At 47.0% G+C, this 13,202-nt stretch overlaps 1 protein-coding gene across 2 annotated transcripts in view; it reads left to right on the forward strand.

Moving 5' to 3' along the window:
* TGFA (transforming growth factor alpha) overlaps positions 1–13,202 on the forward strand; it is a 128,414-nt gene that overhangs the window by 89,029 nt on the left and 26,183 nt on the right. The window contains exon 3 of one of the 2 annotated variants that reach the window (XM_006151274.3): positions 6,325–6,442. In XM_006151274.3, coding sequence (XP_006151336.1) covers positions 6,325–6,442 — 118 coding nt within the window. Of the gene's footprint in view, positions 1–6,321; positions 6,443–13,202 lie in introns of both variants that reach the window. The other variant, XM_014588904.2, reaches the window with a different exon arrangement.

Here is a 13,202-nt window from a genome sequence, read left to right on the forward strand (position 1 = left end):
CCCTCCCTCTCTCCTCCCACTTTCCTTCTCTCTCTCACTTCCTCTCCTTCTCTCTCCCTTCTACCTCTTACCCCATCTCTCTCCCTCTTTCTCTTTTTCTCACTTTCCTCTTTCTCCCTTCCCATCTCTCTGTCTGCTCCACTTCCCTCCCTCTTTTCCCTCTCTCTCTCTCTCACTCTCTCTCACAAACACTCCTCTCTCTTATTTGCACCCCCTTTCTATGGTGCGTAACTTTATGAAGCCCTTTCAGGTCATCTATGAGAACAGGCAGAGTACCCATCAGAAGAGGTGATGAGTCCACGCCTTACCATTTGGTGTGGAAGAGATGCATTCTTTGTTTTCTTTTAGTGTCTTTCTCTAGACCTGGTACTTTGCCACAGAGAATCTCAGCAGATTTAAGGTTTTAGAATCACACAGGAGTTTATAGAGCTAGAAGGTGACCGGCTCCAAAAAGGACCCCTGCCATCCAATTGCATGGGTTACTGGATCCCATCGATAAACCCGTGCATCCCACACAGTAATGTGCATCAGAATCACCTCCAGGGCAAATGTCTCCACACAGCAATTCTATCTCAAGAAACTTGACTTTTTAAAGTCACCTGGAGGGCCAGCAAGTGAGGAAGGTTAAAGTAGCTGGATTCCACATGGCTGACGATTCGGTTCAAGTCCCGGCCCAAAGACTTAAAAATCATGCCAAGTGGGACCAGCAGATGGCATAATGGTTACATTGCTGGACTCCCATGTAGTCAACTAAAGTTCAAATCCTGGACCTAGCAACTTAAAAATCATGCCAGGCATACACCTGTGAAGGAGACAGTTAGCTGAACTGAGTTCTACCACCGCAGATGCACATGTCCCGACGGGAGATCTCTCTGCACTGGAAATAACACTCCTGGAAAGTAACCAGATAAAATAGAACATGAGAAGGCTTTTTGAACTAGATGTTGTAAGACGGTAAAAAAATAAAATTACACATGAAAAAATAAAATCATGCCAGGCATATATGCATGCATGCCCAAAATCCTGAAGGGAGACTGGAGGAGAAGGGATTGCAGCATAGCCCTCCTCCCTGGGAGATGATTTCTCACTTTCCTTTCTCTTTGTCTGTCTCTCTCTGGTGAATGCACATGCCCCTTAGCAAAACTTAAAAAAAATGTCATCTTGAGAGGCCCAGTCCTAGTGGTGCATAAGGCTTAGGCACTGTGCTCTGTATGCTGGGACCACTTGGGAGGCCTAAGTTGAATTCCTGGTCCAACCTAAAGACCTGGAATGTGCCTGTAGTCCGAGCAACTCAGGAGGCTGAGGCAGGAGGATTGAGAATTCAAGGTTGGTTATCAGCAGATAGTATAATGGTTGCATCGCTGGACTCCCACATAGTGGACCACAGTTTGAGTCCCAGACCTGGCAGCTTAAAACTCATACCAGGCGTGTGTGTGTGCATGCCCAAAACCCCAAAAGGAGAATGGAGGAGAAGAGATTGCAGTGTGGCCATCCCCCTGGGAGTGATTTCTCACTTTTTGTCTCTGTGTCTTTCTGTCTCTTCGGCGAGTGCACATGCCCTATAGAAAAAATCTCTCAAAGAAAAAAAAGAGAGAGAGAGAATTCAGGGTTGGCCTTGGGTAACATAACAAGACATTGTACAAGAAAGAGCTGGGCATGGTGGCATGTACCTGTAGACATAGCTGGGAGGTTGAGGCAGGAGAACTGTGGTATAGGGAAACCTTGTCTTTTTTTTTTTTTTAACCTTTTTTATAATTACACTTAATGACTATACATCTTTACAGCTTACCGAAAAAAAATTTTTTTTCAGTGTGTATACAATGCATATTAGTCAAGTCAAGATATTACTGGGGCCAGGTGGCATGGTAGTTAAGGGCACTGGACTACCACATGGCCAACTGCAGTTCAAGGCCCGGACCTGGTGCCTGGTGGCTTACTTTCTCACTTTCCCTCCCTCCCCCCCTCTCTTCTCACTTACTAACTCTGACCCTCTCTGGTCAAATTTAAATAAATTACATTACCATATATGTTACCATTAACAGATAACTTCATCTTTGTGTCTGTTAATTTTTTTTTTCCTGATCCCATTTCTCTCACTCTCTGTTACCTACCAAGTCTTTATATTGTCTCTAGTATTTTCAGTTGCCCTTTCTGTTATTATACCTTCTAGGCTTTCCGTAGAGTGCAGACATTCAGTATACATTAAATGGGGACGTACAATGCCTGTCTTTCATAGTCTGGTTTGTTTCACTTAGCATTAAATCATTTTTGTCCATTGTATCAAATGCCAGGGTCTCATTGGTTTTTTTGTTTTGTTTTTTTGTTTGTTTGTTTTTTGTGACTGAATAGTATTCCATAGTATATATGTGCCACATTTTTTCCAGTCTGTTCATCTGTTCTTAGACACTTGGGTTGATTCCATGTCTTGGTAATTGTGAATAATGCTGCAGTAAACATGGATGTGCAGGTGTTTTTCTGACTGTTTTCCAATCCTTTGGGTAGATTACCAGAAGTGGATTGCCAGGTCATATGGTAGTTCTATTTCTAGGTTTTCAAGGAATCTCCACATTGTTCTCCACATTGGTTATACTAAATTTACATTCCCACTGGCAGTGTAGGGGGGTTTCCTCTTCATCGCAGCCTCACCAGCATTTATCATTCTTTATTTTTTTAACCGTAGCCATTCTTACTGGGGTTAAGTGGTATCTCATTGTGAAAGATCCTATCTTTAAAAAAGAAAAAAAAAATGAAAACCTGGAAAGTTTGTCATGCACATTCCTGGGCCCCACTCCAGCCATCCTGACTCAGTAGGTCTGAGACCATGTATGTCATGTAGGTCACTCAAGAAGGTCATGAACTTGGCCTTCTAGCAAGCTCCCTGGGATGCAGAGTTGATCCACAGACCATGCTTGGAGGAGCCCAGTTTCAAGTCCTGACAAGGAACTTCATTTAGCTACTTCCCTTACCATGTATCATTAATGTCTTTTTGCCCTATTAACAATTCTGCTTCTGCATCAACTTAACTGGTGGGTTTTTTTTAGGCATGGTGGTTCAGGTGCTGGATCCCACATGTCAGACCCTACAGTTTGAATTCCAGACCTGACAGCCTGAAAATATACTAGGCATATGTGCGAGTTTGCCCAAAATCCCAAGAGAAAAATAATGGAAGAGAAGGAATTATGGTGGGGTTATCCACCCAGGGAAATGATTTCTCACTTTCCCTTTTTCTCTGTCTCCAATGAGCACAAGCACCCTATGACAAAAAATATCTTTTTTAAGCATTTTGTTGAACTTATCAAAAACCTTTTGAACATCTAAATCAAATTAGATCCACTAGTTTCTGGATTCTTCATCTCTTTATATTTGCTCATTGACAAGTTCAGTGAGTACTGAACTTGTCAACAGAGAGGTAGGGATATAACCTACAGCAGACCCTTCCAGTTCCCAGTCAACATCCCAGTGTCCACTGTTAGTGAGGGACTGAGCCTGTTCACCAACCACCAGGCCTGGGAACTTGCATGTAACTGTAATGAACCGACAGTTGGACACAGCAGTCCTCAGGGCTGCTGCTTAACAGATGCCCACAGCCAGAAGCCATCATTCAGAGCTGGAAGGGACTGTTAGTTATATGTCACTGAATTTACAGAGGGAAGGAGGATGTTATACTGTGGTGTTCTTGTCAGCTGTAGAGCTCATGCTAATCCTGGGATTGTCATTGATGATGATAGGAGAGTTAACACCTGAGTGTTAGGCCGGACTGTACTCAGCAAGTGTCACCTCATGGAACCTCAGAGCCAGCCAGGAAGGAGGCAGACTTCACATTCTGTGGATGCCAAGGCAGGCTTCTAACTTGTGTCTCTTGATGATGTTAGCAGTGTCCCTGACTCCAGATGCAAACGCTCCTGTCTTCTACCTCAAGGATTTTGTCGTATGTTTAGCTTCTGCTATGTGTACTAGAATTATGGGATTTCTAAACTTATGATACTTCCGGAAGCTATTCATGAATAGAAATACAACAATGGGGAGTTAACGTGGTGATCTAAAACTCCACAATCTGAAATGTTCTGTCCTTTTTCAAAGAGCAAGAACTCGGAGAATGCACTTCTTTCCCAGAAACTAAGTGGGAAAGACCCTCTTCACAAATACCCCAAACACAAGTATAACAGAACTTGCTGAAAAAAGTAATAGAACCTACACACCTATTGTGCCATCTTGAAAAAGCTACCAGCTGTGCCTCAAGCACTACTGGGACGAAATGAGGCTATGGGAATAGAATCAAATAAATCCAAAGAGATGCCTTTTGTGCTGGGCAGCAGGTCTGTCAGTGAGTTGTGCGTTTCAGTACTCCTCAATGGGCTCTTTTTATCTCTGTCTGAAAGCTAAGAGGTTTGGTAACCACTCCGAGCTCCTGAAACATGCTGTGAGTAGGTCCTGTCTCTCCCCCGCCTCTGCCCCCTTCTCTCTCTCCTCTTCTCAGTGCCTCCAATGAGCACAAGCACCCTATGACAAAAAATATCTTTTTTAAGCATTTTGTTGAACTTATCAAAAACCTTTTGAACATCTAAATCAAATTAGATCCACTAGTTTCTGGATTCTTCATCTCTTTATATTTGCTCATTGACAAGTTCAGTGAGTACTGAACTTGTCAACAGAGAGGTAGGGATATAACCTACAGCAGACCCTTCCAGTTCCCAGTCAACATCCCAGTGTCCACTGTTAGTGAGGGACTGAGCCTGTTCACCAACCACCAGGCCTGGGAACTTGCATGTAACTGTAATGAACCGACAGTTGGACACAGCAGTCCTCAGGGCTGCTGCTTAACAGATGCCCACAGCCAGAAGCCATCATTCAGAGCTGGAAGGGACTGTTAGTTATATGTCACTGAATTTACAGAGGGAAGGAGGATGTTATACTGTGGTGTTCTTGTCAGCTGTAGAGCTCATGCTAATCCTGGGATTGTCATTGATGATGATAGGAGAGTTAACACCTGAGTGTTAGGCCGGACTGTACTCAGCAAGTGTCACCTCATGGAACCTCAGAGCCAGCCAGGAAGGAGGCAGACTTCACATTCTGTGGATGCCAAGGCAGGCTTCTAACTTGTGTCTCTTGATGATGTTAGCAGTGTCCCTGACTCCAGATGCAAACGCTCCTGTCTTCTACCTCAAGGATTTTGTCGTATGTTTAGCTTCTGCTATGTGTACTAGAATTATGGGATTTCTAAACTTATGATACTTCCGGAAGCTATTCATGAATAGAAATACAACAATGGGGAGTTAACGTGGTGATCTAAAACTCCACAATCTGAAATGTTCTGTCCTTTTTCAAAGAGCAAGAACTCGGAGAATGCACTTCTTTCCCAGAAACTAAGTGGGAAAGACCCTCTTCACAAATACCCCAAACACAAGTATAACAGAACTTGCTGAAAAAAGTAATAGAACCTACACACCTATTGTGCCATCTTGAAAAAGCTACCAGCTGTGCCTCAAGCACTACTGGGACGAAATGAGGCTATGGGAATAGAATCAAATAAATCCAAAGAGATGCCTTTTGTGCTGGGCAGCAGGTCTGTCAGTGAGTTGTGCGTTTCAGTACTCCTCAATGGGCTCTTTTTATCTCTGTCTGAAAGCTAAGAGGTTTGGTAACCACTCCGAGCTCCTGAAACATGCTGTGAGTAGGTCCTGTCTCTCCCCCGCCTCTGCCCCCTTCTCTCTCTCCTCTTCTCAGTGCCTCCAATACTGACTGTACTGCTCCCACATGGATTTCTTTAAGTCATCTTTACAGCCCATCACACAATCCCACCACCCAAGAGAAGCCCAGCTACCATCGTAGTGTATGTCCTTTGCAGACTTCATTGTGTCTGAATTCCTGTTTGTGTTTTGTGAGTCACACTATATAGAACATATTGGAAACCAACTTATTTCTCTTACAGTGTACCATGAATGTCTTTGTGCCCCATTAACAATTCTGCTTCTGCATCAATTTAACTGTTGTAAGGTCCTTCGTTATCTTTCTTCTGGTTTCTTGCTTTAAAAGCATATTTTTATGAAGGCTATCTTTTAAAAAAATGATTGCTGTCACTTTGCAAAAGTGAGATTAGGTAGCTCTTGGGTTGGAAATAATAAAATGGCTGGTATATTTTGGATTATAGGGGGAGGGGGTTGTTATCTTTAAAAAATTTTTAAAAAGCCAGAAAGCACAAGAGGCAGGAGCCCTGGCCTGCAGAGGACAGTAGGGAGTAAGCGCTAAGGAGGGGGTACCCCACTGGGGTGGGGGCTGTGTCCACCGTGCCCAAATCTGAGCCCAGTGTCTTTCTCTCCCCAGCAGACCCACCTGTGGCCGCAGCAGTGCTGTCTCATTTTAATGAGTGCCCAGATTCCCACACTCAGTTCTGCTTCCATGGAACCTGCAGGTTTGTGGTGCAGGAGGACAAGCCAGCATGTGTGTAAGTGCCTTCTGGTCTCCCGGGGTTCTGGGATGGGCGGCAGTCCAGCATTGAGTCCAAGAGCATTTACCTACACAAGTCTTGCCAGAGGCTCCTGAGACCCTGGAGCTGGACCTCTTGGAGGTTTAGAATAGAGGGCTTTGAGATACCTGCTTCAGAACCAGCTGGTTTAGAGTCCAGGCTCTCAGGCCCCCAGCCCAGAGTTACTGAGACAAGACCTCTGTAGGTCAGAGCCTGGGGCTCTGCATTTTTAATGAGGAAAAAGCCGAGGAAGGGAAACTCTTAGGAGGTTTGATGGCCACACCAGGCTCATTAAATGAACTACGAGTAGGACCTGTTTTCCCTTGACTCTTCTCTCCATCTCAGATGACTCCTGGGTTCAGCAAAGTCTGAAAACTCCCAGACTGAAGTTTCATTCGCTATTTACAATTTCTGGAGGGTAAGGCACTAGGCTGGATACCTTTGAGTGACCAGAGTCTCCATGACAAAGTCTCTGCCCTCCAGCTGTCTTTACTGTCCAGCTACTCAAATAAGCTGGACATGCCTGCAGAAGGTCAGTACATACAGTAACAGAGCCAGGAGCAGCTGACAAATAAACAGGCACACCAGGGTTGGTGGGTCCCCACATGGCTGAGTACCAGTCTCCTGGGGACTTCTCCTCATGCTGCTGGACCGCACCCTGACCTCTGACTCAGAATCTCTAGGAGCGGGACCCAGCGATCACATTAGCGTACAGCCGCTGGTAATTGCTGTGGTCAGCTAGGCTGGGGAGCAAAGGCACTCAGGAAAGCTTTCCAGAGAAGTGTCAGGGTTTGTCTAGTCAGGGCGAGCAGAGAGGTGGTTCCAGGACTGCAATGTTCAGGGGACCTGCTATTACAGGTCAGTATGGCTACCCCTGGGAGTCAGAGAGATCAGAGACAACCTGGAGGCCATAACCTGCTGGAATGAGCCTTCATTCTCTAGGCAGTGGGAGCCATGTACACGTTTTAAGGGAGATTAAAGACAACCTGTCCGTAGTAGAATACGGTTGGGTGGGCCTGTCGTCATCCCTGGCACTACTCACATTTGGAGTTGGGTGATTCTCTGCCATGGGGGCTGTCCTCCACATTGAGGGATGACATTAGCAGTGTCCCTGTCTCTACCCACTAGATGCAAATGTCTTCAGACTTTGCCAAATGTCCTTATGGAGGCAGAATCACCCCAGTTAAGAACCACTGATCCACCGGACCAGCAGTTAGCATAATGGCTGTGTCGCTGGACTCCCACGTAGTCGACTGCAGTTCGAGTCCCAGACTTGGTGGCTTAAACTCACGCCGGGCGCATGTGCATGCGTGCCCAAGATCCCGAGAGGAGAATGGAGGAGAAGGGATTGCAGCGTGACCATGCCCCCTGGGGGGTGATTTCTCACTTTCTGTCTCTCTGTCTCTCTGGCAAGCACACGCACCCTGTAACAAAAACCTCTCTAAAAAAAAGAACCACTGATCCATATGAAATTGCCATTTTCATCATCAAAAGTGCTTGAGAAGCAGCAATTTCATGGGGTCCACACTAATAACACTAGTAAGTCATACTCCATGTGAATAAAAACCAGCATGCAGGGAGCTTTTGCTTCATGCCAGGCACTATTTCGAGCAAAATCCATGTGTTAACTCACCTGATCCTCATAACCACCCCATGACGTAGGCACGGGGAGGTTGTGCCCGGGTCACAAAGTGGAGTCTAGATTCAAACCGACTCGGTGGGTCCTCCAGCTGAGTTCTTAGCTGTGATGCCTAAAGGAATCAGATGTGTTAGCCCGGGAGAGCCCAGGGCCCAGGGGTGCTGCGGTGAACTGAGGTGGGAGGACTTTCTCCTCCCTGAGGTACAGGTGTGTGAGCCAGGAAGGCCCACTGGGTGTCACTGAGCCTCACCTGGAGAAGAAGAGGGAGAAGCATGGCCACTGGCCTCCTAGGAATGTCTGCAGAGGTAGACAAGAAGCCTCTCCACCCTGTAAATACAAAGCACAATGATGATGATGATAGACACTGTTGTTATTTATGATTTCCATTTCTATTAAATTACATATTAGGGGTGGCTCTGTGGCCTAGTGGTGAAATGAGCTAGGTCCCACATGGCCAACTGTGCAGTTCAGATCCCAGCCTGAACAGTTTGAAAGACACTTCTGCATGCATTCCCAAAATCCCAAGACGGAGAAATGGAGAAGGGATTGCAGCATGACTGTGCCCCATAGGAGGTACTTTCTTCTTCTTTCTCTTTCTCTCTGTCTCTCTGACAAGCACACAAACTCTCTGGCACTAAACACACACACATACACACACACACACATACACACTTAGGGAGCCCTGAGGGACAGATGGGATTGTTTTCTTAGTACCCAGGTGATTGTGGAAAGACACTGACCTTGAAAGGAGGCTGGCCTCTGGGTCCAGATATCAGAAAGCTCCCCCAGACAACAGGCTGGAGGCACCACCGCTGCCAGCAGCCCCAGCACTGGGCCAGAGTCTAGCACACGGGCTCAGCATGCTCTGAGCTCCGAGCTGGAAGGGTTGTCTTTGGAGAGAGATCTGATCAGACCTTGGTGAGAAGCTGCTTTTCCTCCTGAGGTATGCTCCACACCAGGTCAGGGGCTGACATAAACTTTCAGAGAAGGTTGGCAGCTCCGAGCCAGGGCCAAGCAATAACCAGATCTGTGGCTGAGACACCCCCTGCCCTCGACCATTGGAAGCTTCCTGAAAGCCAAGGCTGGGCGGTTGCTCTCCTACCCTCAGCCTGAGTCCAAGGAAGGTGACTGTCCAGCACATTTATAGGCCATTCCAGTTTGGAGTCAGGATGCCTGCCATGTGTCTCTCCATCCCATTGTAATGAGTACTACTAATAGTAACAGGAAACTCTCGGTAGACGGTGTCTGTGCTCAGTACTCCTCAGAGAGTGGTCACGACTCCCTGTCAGGTGGGCTTTCTGCCCTTATTGTGCAAATGAGAAGACTGAGGCTCAGAGAGGTTAAGTCACTTGCCCAGAGTTCCCGAGCTGGTGAGCGGCAAAGGTGGGATTCAGCTCAGCGCTTCCTAACCCCGTGCTCTTGAGTATCACCAGGAGGGTGCACTGCCTCCATTTCCCAAAACTCACCTCAAATCACTAAGCTCTTGTGTTTCCAGGAAGGGTGTCGGCATCTTTCCCCTGCAGGTCAGACCCCTTCCCAAGTTCAGTGCCCTGACCTCGGACCCTCAGCAGGGGCCTTCTGTGGTCTAAGCGAGGGTCTAGGTAGAGACAGCAGGGACACCCTACAGTTGAAAAAAACTGACCCTCTCGGGGGAGGCATGTCCTTGCACTCAGTTACTGCCTTGGTTTCCCCAGTGGCAGCTGGCGACAACATTCACCCCACAGACATGTTTCATGTTGGCGGCAAGTGAAGGGCCACATTGTTCTCGCGTCATCTGAATGATCGGCCAGCATTCTAGAAGTCAGGTTTCGTGTTTCCGTGCACATACCCACCTCAGCTGCGGCCAGCAAAGAATGTAGCACTGGGCCTGGAAGCTCACTCGGCAGGGGCTCGGGTGCACCAGCCCCATCGCCCACACAGGGGTCCTCTGTCCCCACCTTCCCAGCACTGAAGCAGAATGGCCGTCCTGATCACCTGTTGCCATTGCTGTTCTGCTTACTCTAGCGCACCAGGCTCACCTCCATCCGCTGGGTGACCTTGAGGGCTTGCGAGTGATCAGGCCCGAGGCAGGTCTTCTCGAGGTCCCCCACCAGACAGCTTTGGCGGAGCTGCATGCTGGGGTGGAGGGTGAAGCTCTGTTGCCCTGCACAGCACTCACAGGGTGCAGTATGACAAGCAGGACCCTACACTGGCCTTGTGCCTAATCTGCCCGCCGTCTGCTTCTGGCTCATAAGCTCTGGGAAATAGGACCACACCTTACACCTTGCTGCTTTTACAGTCCCTAGAAGAATGTTCTAATTAGTTCATTCTCACTAGACCAGACAGTCCGAGTCTATGTAGAGAATGCTAGAACATTCTGTCCCTGCTCTTAAGAACCGCCCCAAGCTGACGCACCTTCTGGTCAATAAAAGTGACATAGCTTGTGGTAAGGCTGTGTCTGTCGTGGCCTTAGAAAGAAAACCCACAGGGAGCCAAGAGAATAGTTTCAAAAGAAGGAGCGCTTTCTGAAATACCATCATTCTTGAACTTTGTCTTCCATGTGAACAATAGTCTGTAGGTTTCCAGCGACCCTAAGGTGTGACATCTTGCACTATAAAATGAAAGGAAAAATAGTTAACTAGCCAAAGATCGCCAAAAGTGGTGAAAATTATCCTCATACATTTTTGCTTCCAATGAACCCTAGATTGAATTTAAGTCTCCCTACTGGTACCCAGCCACATCAGAAAATATGAGAAGAGAATTTAGGAGTCCGTAAAGTGATAGAAATAAATGCAAGGTTAGGATTCCTAGAGTAAGACTTTGTCCCGAGGCAGAGTTCTCAAACTGTGGGTCTGCTGCCTGCAGAAGCCTCACATAAAGGAAAGCAAGTGACAAAAACCACTCAGGTGACAAGTTTTAAGGGTCCTAGTGTCGGCAACGTTTGAAGTTTCTCACCTACCCAAAACACACTTCAGTGACTGACCTCCTGACAACTTTCCCACAGCAAAGTATGAAAACAAATTGCTGCCTGCCAAGGAAAACATTCCACATGGCCTTGGCCACGCTATGTTCCAGGGGAATCTGAACAGAGTCAAACACCAGAGACACGACCGCCATCAGTGTGCGTGTGTGAGCCGGCCGCCTCCCCGGGACCTTGGCACTTGAGCCACTTCATGTAAATCTATTATATCAACAGCCAGCAGGTGGCAGTGAGTGTGGTGGGAGAACAGGGCTAGGAGGCAGGACATCGCTCCCATCCAGGTGTCTGCACACAGCACGCCTCCTCATTGTCCTCCTGCGCCCACCAGGAGCATAGCGGGAGGCTCACACACCACGCAGGTCCTGCAGCAGTGAACAGCTTGGATTTACAGGTCAGACACACCTGAGTTAGAGTCTAGCTGAATCTCTTACACCAGTCACTTAGGCTTCATTTCTTTTGTACAAAATGGGAACACTGGGACCAGCAGATGGCGTAATGGTTACATCTCTGGACTCCCATGTAGTAGACTGCAGTTTGAGTCCCAGACCTGGTAGCTTAAAACTCATGCGGGAGCAGAGGGGTGGGCAGGAGGTGGGGAGGGGAATGGAGAGGTGAGACACTTGTGGGACACAGATAAGGTTTATTACCTGTTGACAAGGATGTCTATGGTGGTCTCAACTGGGCTGGACTGAGGTGTATATCATGCTGGGTAAATTCTCTTCACAATCTAAATTATGTATAGCAATTTAATGTATGGATAATAATAAAAATATATATAAATAAATTTAAAAAAAAACTCATACCGGACACATGTGCATGCACGCCCAAAATCCTAAAAGGAGAATGGAGAAGGTATTGCAGCATGATCGTCTCCCCTCCCCCTAGCAGGGGGTGATTTCTCACTTTCTGTCTCTCTGTCTCTCTAGTAAGTGCATGTGCCTTATAGCAAAAATCTCTTTAAAAAAAAAAAAAGCAAATGGGGACACTACTATTTCGTGAGACTGTAACGAGGACCCAGTGATGATAGTCTATGGAGAGCAGTCACTGTCCAAGATAGGAGACACATGAGGCTATTTAGTTAATTCAATTAACTAAATGAGATTTCATTTCTCAGTTGCACTAGCCCATTTTAAGCTCTCAGTAACACTAGGTGGGGCCAGCCCCATAGCATAGCAGTTAAGTACTGTAAAGAGGAAGCTAGTTCCCACGTGGCCAACCAGGGTTCAGTCCCAGCCCCAGGGCCTGAAGAACATGCCAAATGCACACTAAACATGCCCAGGATCCTGATGGGATGGAGAACTGGAGGAAAAAGGATTGTGGTGTGGTTAAATCTCTTTGGGGTGCTTTCTCCACCCCCCCCGGCTCCCTCTGGCATTAAAAAAAAGGGGGGAGGGAGCAACAGTTAAGTGTGGCAGTTAAAGCTGCAGTCCCACATGGCCAGGTCCGAGTCCCAGACCTGTTGGCTTCAAAATCACTCCAAGCATGTGTGCATGCATGCCCAAGATCCCAAGAGACTGGAGGAGAAGGGATTGTAGCAGGGCCATCCTCCCTTGGGGGTTGATTTCTCACTTTTCCACTCTCTGTATCTCTCTCTCTCCCTTCTCTCTGATGAGCACATGTGCTCTATGGCAAAAACTTCATATATATATATTTGGAGAGGTTTTTGCTATAAGGCATGTGCGCTCGCCAGAAAGACAGAGAGAGACAGAGAGATAGAAAGCGAGAAATCACCCCCCAGGGGTGATGGCCAGACCACAATCCTTTCTCCTTCATTCTCCTCCTGGGCTCTTGGGCATGCACGTACACTCGCCCGGCATGAGTTTAAGCACCAGATCTGAGACTCGAACTGCAGTCGACTGTGTGGGAGTTCAGCGACATAACCATTATGCTAACTGCTGGTCCCCAAAAACTTTATATATATTTTTAAAAAATACCCTTTAGGTAGCTAGTAGCTACTATATTAGACTGCTGAGACCTACACTCTTATCATCCTAACAGTAAACTCTATTTGACACCCCTGGAGAACATTCAAATCCAGTTCTCAGCAAAGCACAAGAGCTCAAATGTTTGTTATCATGGCTGCTGTCAACTCTATTGTCAACCTATCAGTGCCATAGTCATCATCACCACACTAGTGTAAG

This window comes from Tupaia chinensis, unplaced genomic scaffold (genome assembly GCF_000334495.1).
Source record: "Tupaia chinensis unplaced genomic scaffold, TupChi_1.0 Scaffold000316_1, whole genome shotgun sequence".
In the NCBI taxonomy this organism is placed as follows: domain Eukaryota; kingdom Metazoa; phylum Chordata; class Mammalia; order Scandentia; family Tupaiidae; genus Tupaia; species Tupaia belangeri.